Source organism: Silurus aristotelis, assembly GCF_946808225.1.
Source record: "Silurus aristotelis genome assembly, chromosome: 22".
NCBI lineage: Eukaryota > Metazoa > Chordata > Actinopteri > Siluriformes > Siluridae > Silurus > Silurus aristotelis.
Window position 1 is genome coordinate 12,795,432 of NC_139595.1, and position 27,544 is coordinate 12,822,975.

The window sequence follows — 27,544 nt, forward strand, 5'->3', positions numbered from 1 at the left end:
GTGTTGCATTTATGAAATCAATGAACTGCAGAGAGAATGAAATTACATTTCTGCATGCAACAAAAAAATTTTGAACTCCTTAAAAAAGACATTGGGTTGAAGGTTACTTTCAAGTAAAATACTCAATGTCTATTTGAGTCCTTCTTGTATTTATGAAAAGAACGCCGAACATAAATTATCCACCGGCAGCAAACCAAAAATGCCGTCCTCTTCCGTGTGCCGTCAACCAAAGTTTAAGAAGTCGCGTGCCGGTGGGTGTCGCACATTAGCGGTTGTGACGCATATGAAGAGCGACAAAAAACTTTAACACGTTTTATTTAGATTTTACAAGATCACCAAAATCTTCAAATTTAGAATTACATTTTAAAAACTAACGAACTAAAATAAAATACATTTTAATTAAATACTCATTATTTATTTTACAAAGCCACAGGGAGCCGCAGAAGAGGGATGAAAGAGCCGCGGGTTGCCGACCCCTGGTGTAGACTTTAATAAAATAAAAAATAGGTCGATTATTATTATTATTATTTTTTTTACCGAAATAACTTTTACCCAGCGTGCACCAATCATGATTTAAAAAACCTGGAAATGCGAAATTGGCCTTTCAGAGCAAAGTTGGCCAAAAGGCGCAATTATAATTTGCAATGCTTCATGGGATTGTAGTTTTATTTACCCAGATAGCCGTGACACACACGTAGTCTCGCATTGCCTTTATGACAATTTTTTTAATATTTGTATTTCAGATCGAATATTTTGCATGTTGTAATTCAAGTTGTAGCTGGTTGTTATGATTCAAGGCTTATAACGCTTTAAGCAACAAATCTCCAACGAGGAAAAGTGAATGAAAATACTCCAGGAAGTGTCTGTTGAAAAAGGTGGGCGGACGCGGTGTTGCTCGGAAACAGCCGCTCGCACTGAACCCGGGAAAGTTAGCAGAGTTGGTAAGTGAGAACATACATATACATTAATAAACAAATATTATATTCTTCTTAAATTTAGCCACTGTCACATGTGGACATAATTAATCGATGCATTCACGTGCCTTTGGTGTTTTTTAATGCAAACGGGGGTGAAATAAAATAATACACCTGTACGTGTCTGAATAAACGGACGACGGCAAAAAAAAAAAATTAAACCAGCATGCACTTAAACGAGTGCTTCTCTTTGCTTCTCTTTTTCTGGTATTTCATTTTCATTATAGTCTATTAAAACTTTTTAATAATCTGTATTTTTTTATTAGGAGGAAGAACAAAAGGCTTCAGTAAAGACACAGTATGGAAAAGGTTTGAAGTACAATGATAGGAGCAATTCCAGAAGGAGCAGAAACATGGACGTTTAAGCGTCATATTTCAAATAAATCTTGTTCCTGACCAGAAACATGGACGTTCAAGTGTGATACATAGTGTGAAACTTGTTAATGACCAGAAACATGGATATTTAAGTGTTAAAGGTACAGTAACTCTTGTTCCTGACCAGAAACAGGGATGATCAAGTGTTACATTTAACTTCATGAACAAAAACATAGTTGAGAACTTCTACTAGTTTTATTTTTGCTTTTATTTTAATTGCAGAACTGACGGGGTGGTATTTTATAGAGTTGTTTGTACAAGTGTATATGTCAGGTATCAATGTTTTGATGTTAAATATATTAAAATATTTGTTCATAATACTGTCGTTGTTGTGACTATTCATTTGGGAGGGGTGTGTATCAAGTGGCCTGGTTATGGTTTTGTTAAGGCTGACATGTGGAACCTATCTGGTCCAGTGTATAGGACCACAATAGGGCCAGCTATGGTCATACAGGTGGGTGAGCAATGGCTCTGTCATGGCCCATTTATGGCCCATATTTTGGCTGCCAGGTTTAGTTAACCTATGGATTATGCTCAGGTGTGGCTAAGTTTCGGGCTTTCTGCTGTTGATCTGGTTTACTTATGGTTGTATTTTGGTTCCAATGTCATATTTTGACCTGGCCCAATTCAGGACCAGTTATGGGTATTTAACTTGGTTTAAACTTGGAATCGTGGAATCCAGACCTGGTCCACACTAGTACCTTAATTCATTCATATGTGGTCCACGCAAAAGCTGGTTTTGTGGGCCGGAGCTGGGCCAGAGAAAAATTGCTATGTGGGTTACAGTATTTCTTTTTTATGTTATATAAATGGAATGTTGTCAGTTTCATATAACTTTTATGGTGCAGTGGTGTAAACTTTTAATCCCATTCCTACCCTGTTCCTAATGAAATTCTGAACCCCAACCTCTCACAATTTATATTGACTAGGGTTTGACTAGCTAAATTAGTCATACCTTTACTTGATGAATTCAATTGATGAAAAATACTTGTGTTTTTGCACAGATATCTTTGTGCTGATAGCATCAGTGCCGGTAGTTGCTTTGGGTAACCAGGGAAATGTTTTGGCTACATCTCTTCGGAGTCTGCGCTTTCTGCAGATTCTGCGTATGCTGCGCATGGACCGGCGAGGTGGCACTTGGAAACTGCTAGGATCTGCAATATGTGCTCACAGCAAGGTAACACACACACCTACACACACACACACACACACACACACACACACACACACACACACACACAGGCTTATCCACTGTTCATCCCTCTGTGAGATTTTTAATGTCTGACTGTATGCCTAAAGAACTCTTTATATAAAAATGTTTAATAATAATAATATCCGTAATTTATTTTAAAAAGAAGTCTTTGTTCATATGATCATGTCGACAAAAAGTTTGTGGACACCCGAGCAGATTTGTATGTGCATTTAACATTCTATTCCACATTAAGTCCCCACTTGCTGTTATGGTAACTTCTACTATTCTAGGAAGATGTTTCACAAGATTTTAGTGTGCTTGTGCTCATTCAGCCACAAGGGTGTTAGTAAATGTAGGTAATGCTGTAGGGTGTAGGGGCCTGGGGTGTCAGCATTCCAATTCATTTCAAACTGTGTTCAGCAAGGTTGAGATTAGAGTGCTATAGCAGGCCACTCAAGGTCTTCCACACAAACCCATGCAAACCATCTTCACTGAGCTGACTTTGTGTGGCATTGTCACTCTGGAACAAGTTTGGGTCTTCTAGTTCAAGTGAATGGAATTTAATGCTACTTTATTCAAAGTCATCCTTTTTAAATGTGTGCCTCCAAATTTTGGTTGGGGTGGAATCATATATGGCTGGAAATGTCTGGTGTCCCAATACTGTTGTCAATATAGTGTATCTTTGTGATGTGATTCTCTTTTAAATGTATATGTATGGTAGTCACTTCTACAAGTCAAGAAGCCTTGTAAATTTGTTTCTCAGTGTTCATTTCACTATATTTCCACTAAAAGTGCTTAGCTGACTCTATCACTGATGACATATTGCAATGACAACTACCATGAAATCTTTTTGACTCATTTTGTTCATGTGCCAGTGGCAAACTATAGCATCTACAATGGGCCATCAGTGGTAAAAACACTAGTAAATGTAACGAACACAGATTTACAGTTATAGATTACAATGACTTTTTTATTGCCAGTCATTTACAGTATAAATTGCTTCACATCATTCTGCTTAAAAAATAAATAACAAAGGGCACAGGAGACTATTGACTCATTGTACATGTGTGTGTGTGTGTGTGTGTGTGTGTGTGTGTGTGTGTGTGTGTGTGTGTGTCAGGAACTGATCACTGCATGGTACATTGGCTTTCTGTCTCTTATCCTGTCCTCCTTCCTGGTCTACCTGGTGGAGAAAGATGTTGTCTTGATGACTTTACCCAGGGATGAAGATGGCACTGCTACACCTGCCCAGGATTTTGATACCTATGCTGACGCACTGTGGTGGGGCCTGGTAAGAGTCTTGTCATTGCAGGAAATTAATTGGTAAATGTTGACTCCTTGCTGAAAGCAAATCAAATTACGATTTATGATAACATAAATGAGACCACATTAACATAACTTACAAGAAAAAGAATGCTGTAATTATTTTTTATATTATCATACATGATGTTTCAGTAATGAGTCTGAATAATTTGATGATTAGGATCAAATTTGTATATATAGATAGCCTCCTGGTAATGCATTGGCCCTCCTCTGATTACAGTCATGACCAGTGTTTACTTCTTACCCAAATCATAATACCCTATCTTAATACAGTGTTAAATAAAAAATTTAATAAAAAAATTAAAAAATACCAAAAAAGTAATAATTGTTCTTATAATAGTTTTTTTTTTCCTGCATGTACCATTTCAGCATGTCAATAATCCAAAGAAATAAAACGTTGTGTATTTCATGTTTTTTTTTTTCATTGTGACTATTCTAGCTAACACTGAACTGCACAATGAAATGCATTGTAACTGCTTGCTTTCAATTGTGTGGCGTTAAGACATAATGTAACATTACATAGCTTTTTCCTTGTGACAAGAGCAATGCAATGTATGTTTTGCTTTTCAGTGTGATACACTAATGAGAAGCTATACTATTTGTATATTGCATGTCACATAATTTCACTGTTTTTTGTTTTTTTTGTGGTTTCTTTCAAAGATGTTTATCTCACATAGATAAAATATTAACCATAACATCTACAAAATATCTGAGATTTAAAATCTTTTGAACATCTAGTTTGACTAGTTGGTTTTAACATTGATGCCACTGTACAAAATAGGAAGCTGATGGTTTCGGTGAAAAGGCAATGGCAATGAGTTATAATTCACTCCTGTCTTAGATAACTTTGACAACCATTGGTTATGGTGATAAGACTCCCAAGACATGGCCAGGACGTTTACTTGCTGGGACCTTCACATTGATTGGTGTTTCGTTTTTTGCTTTGCCAGCGGTAAGTATTACTTTTTGCCAACTGTAAATATGGGAGGGTGAAATTTCTTACCATTCCTGTCTCTTTATCCTGCAAATACATCTGCTCAGTGTGTACAGGCATTCAGAATTAGTACTGCTGGCTAACCCTTTTTTTTTTTTTTTTTTGGTGGGGGTGTTTATATAGATTTATAGGTTAATAGTTTTGTTAAAATGTAACCAAACAGAATTAAATTTGGCCAGTTAAGATAGTACATGTCCTATACTGTCTCATTTCCTGGGGTGTCATTTATTAACTGTGCACATGCATATTTTTTGTTAAGAATGTGATGGGATTTTTTTCGCTTGTTCATGAGGATGTAGATATATTTAAACACACTCCATGTGAGTGCAGGAGCCCCTAGTGGTAGAAATAAATAAAAGCAGGTGAAGTAATTATGAGAAATTATGAGACACTTATTCTGTTAAACATATAAGCAAATTGATAGAGTAATTAGTGATTTTAGTGGTCAGGTAAATGAAACAGATGGACTGTACTATAAAAAATAATAATAATCCAAAACTGATTGGGATGATGACCACTGCAAACTATGCTGAGAGTGATGCCAAAATCTTTAGTTTATTTATTTTGCCCATCGATCTATTTGCTAGGGTTTAATGTCATGATTACATTTCTAAGATAAAAAAATGGAGACAAGTCTAACAATCAAGTGTGTTTAAAAAAATTATGCTTACATTATAGTGAGCATTTTTAAAATATAGCAAAACCATTTTGTTGGTACACTCTGCTACATACAACAATATATTTACTTCGTTGTTTGGTGAAGATCATCTTTGTATACCTTTTGACATACTATGTGCAATCTGTAACCAGCAGCACATTTAGAAGGCTACAGGGAAGTTGTTTACCATTTATTGTGATTTGGAGGCATTTCATTATGCAAATCAGTGTATCTACAACCATGTATATTTAAAAAAAAAAAATTGGGGGATTGTTAATATCTATATTATACAGCTTTACATACAAAGCTGTGATGAAAACAATTTTCAGGAGTGGACTGGTGCTTCTTATGTACAAATTTGAAACTTGTTCTGTGCCCGCTTTGATAAATGCACCATCAGCTATTAACACGCCAAAATGATACTGAAATATCACACATTATTTATTTATTTGCTTGTGCCTTCAGGTAAATGTGCGCACAGCAAGATATTAACCCATTTGTGAATGGGTTCAAAGTGATGTAATGTTTGGCCAGGCTGTTGCACTTTTAGTTTATTTAGATTTGTCAAGTTAATATAATGCTTTTTCATAATTTGGATTTAAACTTCTGTAAAGAAAACAGGCATATGTTTTAATTGATAAATATACATCTACTATATTAACAGCTTACTTCAAGGTAGTAGAGGTCAAAACTTTTAACATTTAAAAATGAAAAATTCAGATACATCAGATTTTTTTCATTGTGAAAATCTTGTTTCCATGTGAAAATCTGTCAGACAGAGGAGCTATATTTTAATACAGCTTTTTAATCCAGCCAGTAATATGGTACACAAGAGATATCAACTTAATTTCAAGGTCTGACACACACACACCAGCTTACAGGTTTCCTCACAGGTTTCTGGTTAATTTGTCAGTCTGTGACCTGAAGTCTGAATTTGCTACCAACAATCTAAGCAGTCTCAGTCTGCATGCCCATGGCTTTAAAAATGAAAAAGGCTAGGTCTGTTTATTTACTTCCATCAATATCGTTACACTTTGCACGGATCAAAATAAGTTATTTTCTTAATTCTGTTTCTGAAATTCTGAAAATACTATATGAAAATAATGCAGCAAAAATTAAATAACATTAATATGTTATAAAGAATGATCTTTACTAAAATGATCAATTCAAATGACAGATTTTTTTAAAAGGTCTGTTTGGTTTAAAAAGTTTGTATAGTTAAACTTTTATTGCTTCCATTAATTGCATCCACTTATATCGCTTAATTGACAGGTAACTTGTATTAGAAATTGAGATTTCTAAATGCCGAAATATTTGTTTGGTTTTCTTTACAGGGTATTTTGGGTTCTGGATTAGCTCTTAAAGTTCAGGAGCAGCATAGGCAGAAACATTTTGAGAAACGCCGACACCCTGCTGCTGGACTCATACAAGTAAGTTTTCATCTAGCAACTCACACAGCAAACAGTAATACTCTCAGCTAATCATGCACTTTGCTGTTACAGACCGCACTATAAGGCTGCTAGCAGTCACAAACACCTGTATCCAGTATGCAAGAATTGTGAGACTGCACAATTTAGTGTTAGTTTGGTGAAGTCACCACTCAGTGTTTGAAAGAGGTCACTTGTGTTTAATTTAAATATATGTTTAGTAAAAAACTTTAGTTAATAGGTTATAATCAGTTAATAGAGGGTCTACGAGAGAAATGAAACATAAACCAAAAAATAAAATTAAGATGTTTTTTCAGAATTTCCAAACCTTTTCAGTCATCAGGACAATTTTTTGGTTTAAATATTAAAGTAAATCTGTGACCGGACTTGAATTTTAATGTGTGCAATGTTATATCACTTTATCAGTCAGCCTGGCGATACTATGCTACTAATCCCTTAAGAGAAGACCTCACAGCAACATGGAGATTCTACGAAACAGTGATCTCTCTGCCATGCTTCAGGTACATAAAATAAGATCTGAACACACACACACACACACACACACACACACACACACACACACACACACACACACACACACACACACACTAACACTAACACACATTCACTTTCTTTTTTGATCATTCATATTTAGCTTCATGCCTATATGGATTTACTTCTTGTAACCCCATTTATGTTTTGATATGTTTTAATTTAACTTTTCCTTATTTTTTTGTTTTCCATTTTGTGATTTATGTCAAATTTGCTTATTTCTTTTTTAGTTATTTTTCATTTGAAGTTCCATCTGCAGCTCTCCTAGGAGTTTACGGTGAGGTACTGGAAGTGTGAACTGGGGGTCCACCTCCTACATTTTAATATCTGCAAATACAGTGTCATGTTCTCAGCAGTCATCACTAATTCAGTGGTTAAAACACTGGTCTTGTACTCGGAATGTCATGAGTTCAAATACAGTGTCATGTTCTCAGCAGTCATAACTAATTCAGTGGTTAAAACACTGGTTTTGTACTTGGAATGTCATGAGTTCTAATTCCATCACTACCAAGCTGTCAAGCACTACACCTTAAATGATTGAATGACATAAGGGTGGCTGTTAAATATCATGATGTTCTGTGGTTAGACTTTATTTTAGAATATTTGTTAGGCAAATCTTTGTTAATTATTAATTACAAAAGATGTAAAATTTTAATAATCTATACACATATACTATGGGTAGTGTGGAAAATGTAATTACAATAGATTATTCAATGTCAGTTATGCATATGTCCTAAAGTACACACTGAACAACCACCAAAGATATCATTAATAATAATTGCCTGATGATGATATCTGATAAGATCTTTTTTAAATTTTGTATTAATGGTTGTAATTTATGGTGAATGGTTACTATGATTTAACTATAAATGTCAAATGAAAAAGCTTAGTGTTTATATCATTGGAATAAGGCATTAGACTTTGAATCGGAAAGCCAAGCTGCCATTCCTGGGCTCCTGTGCAAGGCCCTTTACCCCATGCTGCTCATTTGTATGACTGAGATGTATACGTCGCTCTGGATAAGGGCGTGTGTGCGCCAAATGCTGTAAATGTAAAAAAGATAATTTTTCTGCATCGAACAATTTTGTAAATATTTTTTGCAAATATCTTAAGCTTGTGGAGAACCCACTGTTTTTTTTGTAAGCAGACAGAGAAAAGAGATCCCTTTGTATATGGATGTTATAAAGTCATAGTGCATGCATGCATTTAGAGAAACAAGAGGGTTTCAACTGTGCCAGCTCTCTCGAATGATAAAACACTTTTTCTGATTATGTTTTTTTATAGTTCTGTTGTGTGTGCGTGTGCGTGTGCGTGTGCGCGTGCATTTTGAACTATATGTAGAATGCTAATTTCAGGTATATTTTTTTTTTATCTAAAGGAAAGAAAATTTGGAAGTGATTGCAAGGTAGGATTTTTTCCTCTTTCTATCTCCTTATTATAGCTGGTATAGAGTGTGAGATTAATATGTGTTTCTTTAAATAACTCCCAATTACTGGTGCCATTATTCTGCCACAGCACAGGTTTAATATCCAGTTTTATGGGTGAGTGTTCTAGCGAAAATCCCATCCTTCTGTGTAATGAGTACAGTCATTACTATGTGCAGACCATTTTAATGTATGACATCTTTCTTTCATTAGCGAAGTAGGATTTCATTGCGTTTCACTGAAAAATTATGGTACAAGGAGATGGAGGGTGGCTCTGCCTTAGTCATGGATTGATGAGAGAGGTCAAGAGTTGAATAAATTGGATGATAGATGGTCTGGGAAGTAAAGCATCACTATAAGGGATGTGTGTGTGTGTGTGTGTGTGTGTGTGTGTGTGTGTGTGTGTGTGTGTGTGTGTGTGTGTTGTGTGTGTGTGTGTGTGTGTGTGTGTGTGTGTGTGTGTGTGTGCTGAAGAGATTTGATACAGTAAATGTCCTTGGCCAAGGCACACTGACCCACCACAGCATATAATGTGCTTTAAGTGCAGTGGATTGTGTGAAATGTGTAGAGGTGGTGGGGAGGTACTGGAGAGAGAGAGAGATAGAGAGAGAAGGTTAGAGTTAGAGTTCTGCTTGGTCAAATTTTTCACCAATGATCAAATTACTACTCCCCTCTCTCTCTCTCTCTCTCTCTCTCTCTCTCTCTCTCTCTCTCTCTCTCTCTCTCTCTCTCTCTCTCTCTCTCTCTCTCTCTCTCTCTCTCTCTCTCTCTCTCTCTCTCTCTCTCTCTCTCTCTCTCTTTCTTTCTCTCTTTCTTTCTTTTTTCTTTTCTCCCTTCTCTCTCTCTTACACCCACAAAGAACCTGGGAATCTGGGAACTCAGTCTGATATTGTTGTCCACTAATGGAGAAACTAGAGCAAAAGACACACACACACACACACACACACACACACGTGTACAAACACACACACACACACACACACACACACACACACACACACACACACACACACACACACACACACACACACACACACACACACTATTATTTCCATATTTCCATTATTTATTAAAGTATCCTTTACATCACTCATGCATTCATTCTTTCACTGTGAATGACACCATTGATTTATTTGCATTACTCTTTTTATGTCTGTGCCCAACATATACACACATTTATACACACATACATACACATGTACACACACATACACAGACATCAAAGCCCATTTGTCTGTAGATTATTCAAGCTCCGTGAGAAGTGATTTTGTGTGTGTGCGAGTGTGTGTGTGAGAAAGTGTCTTTTAAAACTGCATGGTAATCAGTTGTAATTCTGTCTGATCTGTCTCCGAAGACAGTCTGTGTCTTCTTAAAGCTTCTCTCACCACTGCAATCTGCTGCCTTTCACTACACTCTGTGTGTGTGTGTGTGTGTGTGTGTGTGTGTGTGTGTGTGTGTGTGTGTGTGTGTGTGTGTGTGTGTGTGTGTGTGTGTGTGTGTGTGTGTGTGTGTGTGTAAGTCTCTGTCCTAAGGGACTGGCCAATACAGAATGAAGTTGTTTTGGGGTATTTTTTCTGAGTAGAGTGTCTGGTTTCTCCTGCACACAGTGTGTAAATGTGCTTGTCAAAGAGTTGTGCTGAAAGATTAACCACTTTTTATAGATCTGTAAAATTATCAAGGCAAAGTACACTAGCTAATACCTATATTTTTCTTAGCATTTGTAGTTTGTGACTATTTTAGCATTAATATATATTTTCTAATTCTCTCTCTCTCTCTCTCTCTCTCTCTCTCTCTCTCTCTCTCTCTGGTTTACCTCTATAGGGTATAACTGTACAGAAACAATAATGTCAAGTAAAAGCATGAACAGATATGCAAAAAAAGTAACAGAAACATTTAACATGTCAAATAAAACATAAAAAGTAAAAACTTTTTCAAAATATAAAGCTTTTCCCAACCTTGGGATACATATAATGGCTTGATATTAAAATAAAACTGTAGACTAAATACACATATTACTAATAAGCTATATTTCAATTTTATTAAAAGAAATATATATATCTAGAGAAAACCATTGAATTAAATAAATCATATGTTCATCAATCATCATCAAATATGAAAACTCATCCCTAAAGGAGCCTTTAATACAATTTTGTTAATAGAAACCAGTGTGAGCTACTGTAGCTGGTCAGGATCTAGCTAGTCAACAATACAAATGTAAACAATACATTTGCCTGTTGTTTCCAATATGCCACTAACACAATATTAATTGTATGTCTACTTGAACCAGTACTGTATATAATAGCAATATTGCACTATGGCTATGACGGTGTTATCACTTATTATAACAGCTTTAAAGTTTATGAGACAGAGAAGTAATCTTCAAAAATGTATTCTGTACTGGCACAATACTTTATCATATTAAAGATTTATTTTTTATTTTTTTATACAAAACATTTTCTCAATATGTTTTTTTTTCTGCATCTTTGAGATTTTAACAGCACTGTGGTGTGATACATGTCATTTAGTGTTGACTGCACGTGTTGTTTTGCTCAAAATTATGGTCGAAATTACTCAACATTCTATTAAAGTTTACAATTAAGAATAAAAATCCATTAAAAATGATTGCAGGTACTTGTTCTTTCTATTCTGACTTTTTTTTTATTTTTTTTTTTGTCTTAGTTGTTTGTTTAAAATGCACTTTCATTTTTGCAACTTTTTGGAATTTCGCTGAACAGTGGAACTGCTGCCAGGCCTTGTGTTAGGGAATTAAATAGTGTTATGTCTCTATGTATTTCAGTCAGAAGTTGACTTTGCTGGATCGGGTACGGTTGCCCACACCACGGTCATCTGCAGTAAGAGGCTGGCTCATGATGCCTGCTGGGAATCCTGGAAGCGGAGCAGGGAATGGTGGACCAGCCGAGGCAGCTGAAGAGAGTCCATCTAAAGAGGCAAAACCTGCTGGCTTTAGCAACAGAGAGAGATTCAGGACTGCATTCAGAATGAAAGCCTACTCACTGAGACAGAGTTCAGAGGGTACACACACACACAAAACAACAACTCATAAAATTTCTGAAGCGTGCACACAGCCCTGTGGCACAATTTGTATGTCTTTTAAGTGAAAATGAGATTTTATACTGAAAAGCTATTTTTAAAACATGATGGTTAAAAAGCCTTAGATATATTTTAATTGAGCCATGTGTTTACTAGTCACAATTCCATTCAAGTCTGTATTTCCTGTATGGATTATATTATTCTACAATTCTGGAGTTCTGAAATATTAATAATTGACTCCTTTACATATTTTATGTATTGGCTCCGGCAGTTGCATCTGCATTAAATCAGGCTTCATCTTGCAACCAAAAGCATTCTTATTTTCTTTCAAACATAAAGATATTGATTATATAATATAAAATGCAATATATTACATACAAATATAAATTATGAAACATTTCAAAGATCCAAATATATTTTTTTGTAGATACAGCTGGGCTGCAAGACCCCACCCCTGAGGAGAAGGGCTTCCCTCCTGACATCCTGATGGATGAGATGATTCCTACTCTTAAATTAGTCATCAGAGCAGTCCGGTAAGCACATAGTCTTACTCAAGTTGACACAGAAACCATAACAAGCAAACATACTGTATATGACTTTGGACTGATATAAATACAAAGCACGTAATGAAGGCACAAAGACACATGGACATGCCTTTCCCTTTGCAGTAGAGTGCAGCGGTATAGGTGATAAAGTGTGTGCCTTCAGCTGTAATAAAACTGCTCCATTGCTATCTCATGCCCACACCTTGACCATTACAAATCACACCACTGACATACCACTTCAATCTGCACTAACAGCTCCATGATCATGCACTCACATGTGAAAGCATGCAAGTGCACATTCACCGAACTTCTTGAACAATCCCAGTGACTGATGACAGCAAAATGTGGTCACCCTAAAATATCCTCTCATGAAGCTTATCATCTCTTGTAGCAAATGGGCTTCTATTAAAAGCCCAATGTCATTAACAGTTAAATAGCAGTCAAGAGATGAGACTAAATAGTATATTCTTGTCATACTTTTTAAATAAAAGCTGTAGTTTTCTTGCAAAGGGCAAACGTGTATCAGCCAACTGACCCAGGGTGCTAGTTACAGAATTCCTCATTTTTTAACTTCCAGGTAAAACTGAACAAGCTCCCAGGTCCACTTCAGTTTATTCATCCATTTTAAATGTTGAGTCACCACAGTTTTTTAATGCATGTTATATATGTAACTATTACACAGTACATGGGCTAATAAGATCTCTGAATCCCTGGTTTGTGTGTTTTAGGATCCTGATATTCCTGTTGAATAAAAAGCATTTCAAGGAGACCCTTAGGCCATATGATGTAAAGGATGTGATAGAGCAGTACTCTGCAGGACACTTGGACATGCTTTGCAGGATCAAATACCTCCAGTCACGGTATAAAACACACACACACACACACACACACACACACACACACACACACGCACACAAACAAACAACCTTGAACTACATTTGTGCTTTGTATCTCTCTCTCTCTACAGAATAGATTTGATTTTTTCACCTGGTCCACCTCTCACTCCAAAACATAAAAAGACCCCCAAAACACCTTTCCCCTATCAATCTCAACAGTCTCCAAGGTAAGAAGTACATTACAAAATTACTGAAAGTTAATTGTTATTAGCTTGTACTGTAAAAGGGAATGTTTCAAATGCATGTGTATACACATTTACATTTGAGCAACTTTTCTCTCACTTATACAACTGAGAGAAAAGTTGCTCAAATGTAAATGTGTAACAAACAAGAACAGTTTTAATATTTTAATATTTACTGAATGAACCTCAGACCTCCTCACCCTACATTAGTACCTGACTTGACTAACACCCTTGTGGACACAAAGAGTCAAGTGAATTATAAAAGCAAATTGGGACTAAATGAGGAATGGAATGCTCAAAAAACACATACTATACTTCTGACCAGGTGTTGGCAAACCTTTGCCAATATAGTGTGTGTATGTATGTATATATATATATATATATATACTTATGAAAGCTTGATCAAATTATTTAAAATTACCTGACAAGATTTAATATTTTAGCACTTTCAAACTAGTGTGAGTTCTATGTATAAAAGCATCACACAGCAACTACAGACCATGCATTTTTCTAATAATTAAAACAAAATAATCTAACATCTATCGCATATGCAAAATTTGACTTCAAGAACTTGCTCAAATACTTATGCTTGCCAATTTTCCCTGCACAATCCTGCTTCTAACACATCAACTTTAAGGACAAAATGTTGACTTGCTGCCTAATAGATCCAACTCACTAACACGTGCCATGATGGAGAGATAATCAGTGTTATTCACTCAGCAGTCACAATGTTATAATGTCATAATGTTATTATTACATTATGACTTTTGAAGCCTGGTGATTCACCAGTCACATATATATATATATATATATATATATATATATATATATATATATATATATATATATATATATATATATATATATATATATATATATATATATATATATATATATATATATATATATATATATATATACACACACACACACACAAAACAATCAGGACACCTGACATTTCCTGCCATATGTGGTTCCGAACTGTTTGTAACTGTTACTGTTACAAAGCTTAAGTTCACTTGCATGTCAGTGCCGCTGTGCACAAAGTGAGCTCCATGAGGATATGCTTTACATGGTCTGGAGAGGAATTTTTAAATAGCCTACTATAGAGCTCTAATTTCAACCCTACTGTACACCTTTGGGATGATTTGGAACACTGAATGAACTCCAGACCTCTTCACCCTACATCAGTACCTGACTTGACTAACACCCTTGTGGCTGATGAACAAAAATATCCACAAGCACACTCCAAAATCAAGTAGAGTATAAAATTATAGCAAATAGCTATTGGGATTAAATGTGGAATGCAATGCTTAAAAAATGAGTCCCATTAAAGCATGCAATTGCTGATTAAATATTTTGGTAAAATATGGTCATAAAAGCTTTAATTCGAATAAAAAAACAAACAAATTGGGTAACCAAAGATAATGTTCAGCATAAATTTGAGAAAACAACTGGCAGATTTTGCAATGTGGCATCTCCCTAATCACCCTGTTGTTTCGCTCCACCCATGCCAGAGCAGCCTTCTTCACTCCTGACATAAAATAACCCAGTGTCAACATTACAGTTGTGCCTGCAGGAAAATAGATCTAGTAAAGAATAGTTCACCCTTAAAAACCTGCAATATGTTTATATTGAATTATTTGTGATCTGTTTAGTGGTTATGATGCTAATTTCCTAGTTGATATTTTATGCATGGTATTCAAGGTGAAGTTAATTGTATTGTGCCACACTGTTGTCACAGACATCCATTGCAAAAGCTGTTGCAACAAGTTCCATTCAGTGTGAGAAAACTTTGATCTCAGACAACATATATATATATATATATATATATATATATATATATATATATATATATATATATATATATACTACAATTGTTCAGATTAAGGGGCATGACTGGCAATAAACTCAGCTTGGCTATTAAGTATCAAATACAAATGATTCAATCATGATGACTAAGAAACAGCATTTTTTTATGATTATGATTCTGATTATTATTATTATTATTATTATTTATAGTAGTAGTAGTAGAATTATTAGCAGTACTTTTAAAAGTTGTGTATCTCTCTCTCTTTCTCTTTTTCTACTCAGACATGAGGCTTATCTGGCTAAAACAGGCCTGCCAGATACTGAGGACCAAAGTTTGATGGGTAAATTTGTGCGGGTAGAGAGACAGGTACCTTCTTTTTCATAACTCCTCTTTGTACTGATGACATTTTACTGAATTTTATGGCTCTGTTTTGATAACATAATAATTGGTTTTCCTGGAAATGGGTCTGGACAACTTCGACAAAATGGAAAACAAATGGAGTGGAAAAGGTCATTTGAACATTTGTCTAATTTAGTTTTGAAAGACATGAGCAACACCTTAACCACTTGAGCAGTGTCAAAGCAGGGCATTAGATATGTGTCACAATTAGACACTGCACTGACTTTTCCACATAGAACTAGACCAAACCACCTTATTTGAAATCTAGGATGACTTCGGGGTACCAAATTGTGTAATCCACCAGAGCCAACACAAAGAGATGCTCTTGGTTTCCTCACTGCCTCACGATGGTGAATTAAGGTTTGGTTACAGCTTGGATCTAACAATGTATGGTATTTCTTCCCTTGAGTATTCGCAAAGTAGGAAAATTTGAATACTTACTGGTTTGAGGAGGCAAGCTTGGGACAATATAGGAAAAGTCTTTCCTTCACTATTTTCTTTTGTTTTAAAGTGAATGTATTTAGCTTTGCATTTCTGCACACACATGCTGTTCTGTTCTTCTGTTCACATTTCTTGGTGCTGCCCTTAATTCACAAGCTGATACACAACCATCCACATTTTATTATATGAAATAAGATGCCTTTGTTTTTCATTATAGTGCTAAGGCTGTTTTTCTAAGAAAATAATTACAGTGTGTTGCCATTGTTGCAGGTAACAGACATGGAGAAAAAACTTGACTTCCTGGTGGACATGCACATGCAGTATGACCTCTCAGCCCCTGCACCAATTACCATGAAGGGCAGTGATGTCACTGTCAGTATTAGTGGAGACCGAGTATATTGCACCTATGCCCCTCCTGTACCCTACAGCCAATATTACATACACTCTCAGACACTCTCACACACAAACTTACCCCGTCCCACTGTCCTACCCATCAGTCCCCTGCCAAGCCACTCCCCTAACTCCCACTTTGAAGTATCTGAACAACTGTACATGGACCAGAGGGCAGGCACACCACTGTCATTGCTGTCTGTTACACATGAAGAGCTCGAGCGATCACCCAGCGGCTTCAGCATCTCTGCTGAGAGAGAGGAGATCACAAATGGGTCAGGGATCATGGCAAGGTTGAGCTGGGGTGATGAATGCCAATATTTAGCAGAGGGTGAGACAGATACAGACACTGAGCCTTTCACCCCAAGTGGACAGGCTCCACTGTCCTCTACTGGAGATGTGTTTTCTACAGAGGAAGCATGGATAACCCCGCCCTGATCTCTCTCTCTCTCTCTCTCTCTCTCTCTCTCTCTCTCTCTCTCTCTCTCTCTCTCTCTCTCTCTCTCTCTCTCTCTCTCTCTCTCTCTCTCTCTCTCTCTCTCACACACACTCAAACACACACACACACTCACACACACTCAATCACTTATACAAATGCAAAGGTAACAATAAATAAACTTTTTTAAACCACAGACTCTGTACAGCACACAAATAAACACACATACTCACAAAAACAATATTGTTATTAATGGAATATATATAAATATATCAACATGCTTTACTGCTGCAAAGCTAGGAGCACTGCATGGAATGCATGCGTTTGATATTTTTTGTCTTTAGTGGTAGACTTTGCACAAGTGCAGACTAAGAAGGGGTTACTTTAAATGGAAAATCCTGTACAAAAGTAAATTAATGAATGAAAGAAAGAAAACTTAAATGCTATGCCATTTTTGTACACTTATTTTTATATTTACAACCATCTGGTTTTCTTCATATGCATGAACTGCATGAAACTCATCTTTCAAGCAGTTAATGGTCATTATATTTTCCTATTGCTTTGCACTTACTTTGTTTGTTTTCAAATGCTGACTATTTGTTGTAACCTAATTGGCTGTTTATGTAAATGTCTGTTTCCATGGCACATCTTGATCATTACCAAGTGCACTTCCTTGGACGTCTCAGAGTACACATATTGTGGATTGACGTGACTAGACCGAGTCACCTCAATGTTGCTTTGTCCACAGGATTTTAGTCCAGCTTTTCAGTTTGGAAACTGTACCGTGGATGATTGACTTTCACAGCTTTCACAACTGCCAGCTCAAAGAATGTCAGTTCTGGGATCCACAGTTAGCTTACATCATCTGCACAAGTTATTTCAGGTTGTTCACGCTATATGTGGTCACTTTTAGCCACTTCTTTATCTTTGGATTATATATTTATATAGAGGTACACCGCCAAGTGGCACAATGCCAATCAGGGGCTGACTGACCACCTTAAATGGCTCCTATCGATATTTCAGAACATAGAGAAGTCTTCCTATAAATGATTTGTAGGACTGTAGGATTTGTAAAACATTTTTATGTATATTCTCAGATTTTCAACTAAAATAAGATAGCACTATGTAATAGCTCAATATTAGAAACTTAGCATGTCTTCTAGACTATAATGGGAGGCAAATAAGAATAAACAACTTCTTGTATCTCCATGTGATTGCTTAAAAAGTTTCCATCTGAATATTTTGGATAATCACATTGTTTACTATTATAATTTTTTTATTATTATTTTCCAACTAACTAATCTAAATCAGGGTGGTTTTTTTTTTTGGGTTTTTTTTGCAAATTACAACAAACTCCAACTAACTAAACAATTTTCTTCATCAAAAAATGGGTAACCCTTGTTGCAGATATATAATAGACATACATACTGTTTACTTATGCATTCCCTTTTTAAAACTCTATCATCATTGTGAGCTAATAATGATGATTGTGTGACCAAAATATTAATTTCAGGCATTCAGGTCCTAGGGTACACGTGCGGATATTTTTAACAGGACCAAAAGTCTGAATTAAAAAAGCCAGGACCAACTTGGACATTGGCTTGTTGAATAGATAACGCAGGGAACATGATATAATGCAGTAAAGTGGCCCAATACTCAAGATGCACTAAAATCCACAGAAAGAGCTTCAGAACTTCTGCTCCTACTATTAGCAGGATTACATTAAACAATAGTGTCATGTATGAAAAAATAATTCAAATTCAAAATCCAAATCAATACAGTTATTGATATTTATGATGTAAAAATATGCTGATATGTTGTTGGTAAAGCATTTTCAGTATATTTAAAGCTTTACAGGGATGATTTCTTTTAGTTATAAGCTTTATTTTTAAATACAGAAGAAAAATGATAATTTCTGAATAATTAACATAATTTCTTTCAATTTAGGCTATTTCTGTTTTTCTTTATTTCTTGCCTGTTTGTGTATGTGTGCTTGAATGGATTTTGATAACTCACACACTGACCACATTCATGTACTGTAAACTCACAAACAGCCTGCCATCACTGACTAATGACTGCTATTCATTATTTGTGCCTTGCCATTTTGGAGTACAGGTTCCTTATAGCCACATATTTTGTTTGTGAATAAACCAGCCAGTTATCTAATTGTTCTACAAATATACATATATCACATTTTATCTTTTTTATTTTCTTTACTTTAATTTGCAGATTAGATGAGTTCACACTAGTGGCCTTCTGACCTATTCATTCTAGGTTTTTACTTAATAAACTTTATTTATATCAGTTTTATAGTTTGACTTAGAGAAACAATGTGCAGATGTCTTAATTTTTTTATGTTACATTGCACCAGTTATTAATAAAAATATATCCAATTAAGACTTTGTAAGTATTTTTCTTTCCATAATAATGCAGTTATATTTTAATATGCAGTTATAGTGCAGTTATTGTCATAAATCCTGGGAATAAGGAAATAAAATGGAATTGTGAGATGTATACTAATAGGATACAGATAAACATCCGTGTGAAAGTAAAGGTATATCCTTTTTTTAATTCGATGGCTTTCCCTTTTGTTTTTTCATTTTTGTCAATAAATAATGACAACATAATTCTCAATGTGTTATAATTCATCTGAGGTGGTATTTATTTAATTCTAAGACATGATAAGGACCAAATAATTTTTATTATGTCCTGAAATGTAACGCCATAGAATTCAAAGAGTGTATACTTTCTTTTTCAGATGACTATATACTATATACCCTGATTAATGTCCCTTGAAGGTTTTCATTGATTCAAATTTAAATTTGTTTAAAAGAGTATATGAAATATAGGAGATAATGAGAGTAGTGGGATTATTGAAAGACTTTTCATTGAAAGGGAAGATTTTCAGGGAAAATGTTAATTAAAATCTCTATTACACAAAGAAATCTGTGACTCCTGCAAATGGGCAACCCATAACATTAAACATATATAAATGCAACTTGATAATCATGAACACATTTAACTCTTTTGTTTAAATAAAAATATATACAATTGCATGTATATATATATATGCAAATGTATATAAAAAAATAATAATAAAAAAAAAGTCTGATTTGTTTGTCCACCTTCAATTTGGAATATTAACCAGGAAAATGTAAGCAATTACAGAGGACCTAATTATTAGGACACATAGCATTATTGACTACCAAATATTAACAGATATTAAATGAACACCTGACTACCTCTGCAAGAAAGCTTCAAATGGGCCATGGTTGACTGTACCAGCAGACATTGATCCAAAACCTTCATCAGAATCAGAACAAAAATTGTTACCGTGTTGTGTTTGTAGTTGTTTAGTATACATAATAGCAGAACATTTTTGCAAATATAATTGATATAATATAATATAATATAATATAATAAAATTAATGATGCATGCAATGATTTGCAAATCTCATAAACTCACTTTATTCACAATAGAATAAATAAAACATTAATTGTTTAAACAAGGGTTGCAAAATTCCAGGAATTTTCAAGACTGTCTATGGGAATTAGCAGGAAAATATAGGAATGAACAGGAATATATAGGAATTAATGGAAATTAATGGGAATGAATTGTGGATTTACATAATTGCAGGCTAGCCTATAACAAGGAAATTAAATGAAGTTTAAAAAAAGATTTGCAGGATAATATTGGTTAAAATAGCATGATTTAATGTCATCTAACATCTTCTTCTCCCGCTTATCCGATGCCGGGTCGCGGGGGCAGCAGTCTAAGCAAAGATGCCCAGACTTCCCTCTCCCTAGACACTTCTTCCAGCTCTTCCGGGGGGACACCAAGGCGTTCCCAGGCCAGCCGGGAGACATAGTCTCTCCAGCGTGTCCTAGGTCTTCCCCGGGGTCTCCTCCCAGTGGGACGCGCCCGGAACACCTTCCCAGGAAGGCGTCCAGGAGGCATCCGGAACAGATGCCCGAGCCACCTCAGCTGACCCCTCTCGATGTGGAGGAGCAGCGGATCTACTCCGAGCTCCTCCCGAGTGACTAAGCTTCTCACCCTATCTCTAAGGGATCGCCCAGCCACCCTGCGGAGGAAGCACATTTCGGCCGCCTGTATCCGGGATCTTGTCCTTTCGGTCATGACCCAGAGCTCATGACCATAGGTGAGAGTAGGAACGTAGATTGACCGGTAAATCGAAAGTTTCGCCTTGCGGCTCAGCTCCTTCTTCACCACGACAGACCGGTACATCGACCGCATTACTGCAGAAGCTGCACCGATCCGTCTGTCAATCTCCCGTTCCACCCTTCCCTCACTCGTGAACAAAACCCCAAGATACTTAAACTCCTCCACTTGCGGCAGGAACTCCCCACCAACCTGAAGTGGGCAAGCCACCCTTTTCCGACTGAGGACCATGGCCTCGGATTTGGAGGTGCTGATTCTCATCCCAGCCGCTTCACACTCGGCTGCAAACCGTCCCAGTGCATGCTGAAGGTCCTGGTCTGATGAAGCCAACACGACAACATCATCTGCAAAGAGCAAAGACGAAATCGTGTCGTCACCAAACCGGACACCCTCCGACCCCTGGCTGCGCCTAGAAATTCTGTCCATAAAAATTATGAACAGAACCGGTGACAAAGGGCAGCCCTGCCGGAGTCCAACATGCACCGGGAACAAGTCTGACTTACTGCCGGCAATGCGAACCAAGCTCCTGCTTCGGTCATACAGGGACCGGACAGCCCTTAGTAAAGGGCCCCCGACCCCATACTCCCGGAGCACCCTCCACAGGCCGCCGCGAGGGACACAGTCGAATGCCTTTTCCAAATCCACAAAGCACATGTGGACTGGTTGGGCAAACTCCCATGAACCCTCCAGCACCCTGTAGAGGGTATAGAGCTGGTCCAGTGTTCCACGGCCTGGACGAAAACCACATTGTTCCTCCTGAATCCGAGGTTCTACTATCGGCCGTATTCTCCTCTCCAGTACCCTGGCATAGACTTTCCCAGGTAGGCTGAGAAGTGTGATCCCCCTATAGTTGGAACACACCCTCCGGTCCCCCTTCTTAAAAAGAGGGACCACCACCCCGGTCTGCCATTCCAGAGGCACTGTCCCCGACCGCCACGCGATGCTGCAGAGGCGTGTCAGCCAAGACAGCCCCACAACATCCAGAGACTTGAGGTACTCAGGGCGGATCTCATCCACCCCCGGTGCCCTGCCACCGAGGAGTTTCTTTACTACCTCGGTGACTTCAGCTTGGGTGATGGACGAGTCCGCCTCTGAGCCCTCAGCCTCTGCTTCCTCAATGGAAGACGTGACGGCGGGATTGAGGAGATCCTCGAAGTATTCCTTCCACCGTCCAACGACATCCCCAGTTGAGGTCAACAGCTCCCCACCTCTACTGTAAACAGCATTGGTGGGGCACTGCTTTCCCCTCCTGAGGCGCCGGACGGTTTGCCAGAATCTCTTCGAGGCCAGCCGATAGTCCTTCTCCATGGCCTCACCGAGCTCCTCCCAGGCCCGAGTTTTTGCCTCGATAACCACCCGGGCTGCAGTTCGCTTGGCCTGCCGGTACCCGTCAGCTGCCTCAGGAGTCCCACAAGCCAACCAGGCCAGGTAGGACTCCTTCTTCAGCTTGACGGCATCCCTTACTTCCGGTTTCCACCACCGGGTTCGGGGATTGCCGCCTCGACAGGCACCGGAGACCTTACTGCCACAGCTCCGAGCGGCCGCTTCGACAATGGAGGTGGAGAACATGGTCCACTCGGACTCAATATCTCCGGCCTCCCTCGGGATCTGGTCAAAGCTCTGCCGGAGGTGGGAGTTGAAGATCTCTCTGACAGGAGGCTCGGCCAAACGTTCCCAGCAGACCCTCACAGTACGCTTGGGTCTGCCGAGTCTGTCCAGCTTCCTCCCCCGCCATCGGATCCAACTCACCACCAGGTGGTGATCAGTTGACAGCTCCGCCCCTCTCTTTACCCGAGTGTCCAAGACATACGGCCGCAGGTCAGATGAAACGACCACAAAGTCGATCATCGACCTGCGGCCTAGGGTGTCCTGGTGCCACGTGTACTGATGGACACCCTTATGCTTGAACATGGTGTTCGTTATGGACAAACTGTAACTAGCACAGAAGTCCAATAACTGAACACCGCTCGGGTTCAGATCAGGGGGGCCGTTCCTCCCAATCACGCCCCTCCAGGTGTCACTGTCGCTGCCCACGTGTGCATTGAAGTCTCCTAGTAGAACGACGGAGTCCCCAGTCGGAGCACTGTCCAGCACCCCTCCCAGAGACCCCAAGAAGGCCGGGTACTCTATACTGCCGTTTGGCCCGTAGGCACACACGACAGTGAGAGACCTATCCCCGACCCGTTGGCGCAGGGAAACGACCCTCTCGTTCACCGGGGTAAACTCCAACACATGGCGGCTGAGCTGGGGGGCTATAAGCAAACCCACACCAGCCCGACGCCTTTCACCATGGGCAGCTCCAGAGTTGTAAAGAGTCCATCCTCTCTCGAGGAGTGTGGTTCCAGAGCCCAGGCCGTGCGTAGAGGTGATCCCGACTATCTCTAGTCGGAACCTCTCAACCTCACGCACAATCTCAGGCTCCTTCCCCGCCAGCGAGGTGACATTCCACGTCCCTAGAGCTAGCTTCCGTGTCCAGGGATCGGGTTGTCGAGGCCTCCACCTTCGACTGCTGCCCGATCCTCTTAGCACCGGCCCCTTACGGTCCCTCCTGCAGGTGGTGAGCCCACTGGAAGGCGGCCCCACGTCGCTCCTTCGGGCTGAGCCCGGCCGGACCCTGTGGGGGAAGGCCCGGCCACCAGGCGCTCGCATACGAGCCCCAACCCCGGGCCTGGCTCCAGGGTGGGGCCCCGGCTGCGCCATACCGGGCGACGTCACGGTCCCTGATGTAGTATCTCTCATAAGGGGTTTTGAACCGCTCTTAGTCTGACCCGTCGCCCAGGACCTGTTTGCCTTGGGAGACCCTACCAGGGGCATATAGCCCCAGACAACATAGCTCCTAGGGTCATTCGAGTACTCAAACCCCTCCACCACGTTAAGGTGGCAGTTCAAGGAGAGGATGATTTAATGTCATTTCAAAAAAATTTAACTGAAATGATTTAATGTCATTTCAGTTAAATTTTTATCCTGCACATTCATCAATCACATGCATAAAGCACACTTGCTGCAGGGTTGTTGAAACCATACCCCCTACATGCAATGTGCATTCCTCCATCTTGGTAAGTATTCACGTAAATTCCATAAATATTACATACATTTATGTTTAAAACTTCCTTGTGCTGTGTGTAAGATTTTGTGCAACAAAATACTACAATTGTATAAACAATTACTGATTGAGCAGACATTTGGTTGAAAAAAAAAAATAACACCCCCATCCCCTTCACTTGGGGGGTATTTGATTTTACTTGAGTAAATATATTTGATCTACGGTATTAAAGTTTAACTAGCAAATAACTAAATGTATTTATACAGTAGCTAGCCAGTCAGTAAATCAGATATTGTTAATGTAAGCTAGTGCTAATTCATTGACAATTTATGAGGCTACCTAGCTCAAGCCATGATTCTATTTCTTCTACCTATCATACAAAAGTACAGTACTGTTCAAAAGTTAGAACACATTTCTCTTTTTAATGTTTTTGAAAGAACTCTCTTATGCTCATCAAGCCTGCAATAATTTGATTGAATATACAGAACAAAACATTAAGATTGTTAAACATATATATTTTAATCTGTATTAATTGTTATGCGTCATCTTATAACAAAAAAAAGTTTGTTTATGCTGTTATATAATACAGTTAATATACATTTACCCACATTTCTAATAAATCCCATATATTCCCATTAATTCCTGTAAATCCCCATTCATTTTTGGTAAATTCCCAACATGAAATATTTTTCCAAATTTCCCCAGATGAAGGTTCTGTGGAAATTTTCCATGAAGTTTCCAGAAATTTACACTTTACAACCCTAGTTTAAACTGAGGAATTGTACGATATTAAGGAAAAAAATTAAGTAATTTTGGAGTTGATGGCTGAACACATCTAAACGCATTTATGGGGGCAATTAAAGGCTGGAAAAGTAAATGTCACTAAATTAAAAAAAATATTTTTGCAACTAATTATGTTAACTGTTTTAAATAACTTTGTTTTCTCACTCTAAACAATGTATAGTCTCTATGTTCTAATATTTATTTGTTTTTAAGTCAAGTCAAGTCAAGTTTATTTCTTGAACACAATATTTATGAACACTGGAATGTAAGATTATAAGTAATGTTCTTTCTACAGTCTTATACAGTCATTATGGTTATAAAACTAGGAGCTACTGAGCAACTCAAAAAATAGCTCAACATTTGTGATCATCATAGATCCAACACCAGCTTTTCCATGCCAGAGCCTTTAAACCCTCCAGGAGGTCCAATGTCAAAACTCCACACATGAAGTGGGATCCAATTGGCACTGGTACGTCTCTAGTTGGTACAGGATGTTTGCAAGTTCGGCATCTACTTCTTTAAATGTCCATAATCTTTATGAGGTGGGACGTGACTGGAGCTGGCCAACCCTCAGGATACCTCGGGATGGGAAGAGAAAGAGAAGCAGTGGAGAGAAATGTGTAGGCTTTGCTAAAAAGATACGTTTTTAATCTACACTTAAACTGGGAGAGTGTGTCTGAGCCCCGAACACTGTCAGGAAGACTATTCCAAAGTTTAGGAGCTAAATGTTAGAATGATCCACCACCTTTAGTGGACTTTGCAATTCTAGGAACTATCAGAAGTCCAGAGTTTTGAGATCTCAGGGAGCGTGACAGATTGTAGCGTGTTGAAAGACTGGATAGATACATGGAAGCTAAACCATTTAGTGTTTTATGAGTAAGAAGCAGTAGTTTGTAGTCGATTCTAAACTTAACAGGAAGCCAGTGTAGGGACGATAAGATTGGGGTTATATGATCATATTTCCTTGACCTTGTGAGAACTCTGGCTGCCGCATTCTGAACTAACTGAAGCTGGTTTATTAATGATGCAGGACATCCACCTAGTAGTGCATTACAATAGTCTATTCTGGAAGTCATGAACACATGGACAAGCTTCTCTGCATCAGATATAGATAACATGTTTCTTAGCTTAGAAATATTTCTAAGGTAAAAGAAGGCTGTTTTTGTAACTTGGTTGATATGATTTACACAGCATAATAATTTTTTGGAATTGGTTTTACAAAAGTATTGGGACATCTGTTTTTTTCAGCCATATGTGGTTCTTTCCTAAACTGTTACCACAAAGTTGGAAGCACACAGCTGTATAGGATGGCTTTGGGTGCGATACAGAGGACGCAAAAGTACACATATCCTTCAATTAAGTAAAAGTACAGATACACATGTTTTAAAGTACACTGGTAAAATGTAAAGTACTGAATATACTTTTTTATTTAAGTTAAAGTAAAGAAGTTTGGGCTCTGACATGTACTTAAGTAGCCATTACTACTACATGTTTTAGAGTCTGTAGACATCACTTCATATTAATATTGGGGCTGTCAGTCGATTAAAATATTACATCGCAATTAATGGCATGTTTGTCATAAGTTAACTCAACATTAAACAAAAATAAATCTTAAATTTTTATCTGTTCTAAATAATTACTTTTAAAGTTTTTAATACTCGAGTTCACATGGGCATAGACAAATATGGATGCTTTAGCAAATGTATGTTTATTATTAGTGAAACCAAACTCAACTCAGGGCATGAAGACAAAATATTCTTGTAAATGGTTTAAAGTAATTATGGTGTTTTAAATTACATAAATCATCACGACACCAAATGGAACTTTTGCTATGTTTCTATACGGATGATTAAGGTGGTGAAAGCAGAGAAACTGTACCTCTTCCAACTTTCATACGGATTACAGAATCAGAGAATATTTGTTTATTTAAAAGTAGAGATTTTGTGCTTTCTATTAATATATTTATTATGTCTGTGAGGCATGTATTCACAGAGTTTTATTTATGTGTATGTAAAGAGAGATGACAGAGGCAGAGTTGGCAGAGAGCGCCGGTCTGTTTTCTTTATTTTACAAATGCACAGCATCTTGTTCTTATTATGAGTGTATACAAATGAAAGAAGACCATTTACAGATTCGAATGATGTATTGATCTTATCTGTACTCCATCAAAAACGACAGTCATTTAAGTTTGTTTCGGCATTATGAGGAAAAAAATCTTTTTTTCATTTGTCGACCCCAGAGGGTTTATTGTGTGAATCATGGCGGATTTTGGTCCTGATTTGAGATTTGGCACATCAGTAAAAAAAAATATATATATAATAATTTTGGTGGAGTTAAAAAAAAAAATCTATATCTATCTATATGTGTCGCATTGCAGACTTTAATTTCGCCTATTTTATATGTATTTATTTATATTTTTATTAAAAATCATAAAACAGAAATTCACGCATTAATAAAATTAATGTA

At 37.7% G+C, this 27,544-nt stretch overlaps 1 protein-coding gene across 4 annotated transcripts in view; it reads left to right on the forward strand.

Annotated features, from left to right (window-relative positions):
- The window catches only part of kcnq3 (potassium voltage-gated channel, KQT-like subfamily, member 3), a 41,601-nt gene extending 23,320 nt beyond the window's left edge, over nt 1-18,281 (forward strand). For 3 of the 4 annotated variants that reach the window (XM_083525672.1, XM_083525671.1, XM_083525673.1), the window contains 12 exons: nt 2,354-2,526; nt 3,662-3,832; nt 4,706-4,816; nt 6,851-6,946; nt 7,370-7,464; nt 8,874-8,900; nt 11,717-11,952; nt 12,398-12,503; nt 13,244-13,375; nt 13,483-13,578; nt 15,688-15,772; nt 16,517-18,281. In XM_083525672.1, coding sequence (XP_083381798.1) covers nt 2,354-2,526; nt 3,662-3,832; nt 4,706-4,816; nt 6,851-6,946; nt 7,370-7,464; nt 8,874-8,900; nt 11,717-11,952; nt 12,398-12,503; nt 13,244-13,375; nt 13,483-13,578; nt 15,688-15,772; nt 16,517-17,074 — 1,886 coding nt within the window. In that variant the 3' untranslated portion in view covers nt 17,075-18,281. The remainder of the gene's footprint in view (nt 1-2,353; nt 2,527-3,661; nt 3,833-4,705; nt 4,817-6,850; nt 6,947-7,369; nt 7,465-8,873; nt 8,901-11,716; nt 11,953-12,397; nt 12,504-13,243; nt 13,376-13,482; nt 13,579-15,687; nt 15,773-16,516) is intronic. The other variant, XM_083525674.1, reaches the window with a different exon arrangement.
- Nucleotides 18,282-27,544: the final 9,263 nt, after the last annotated feature.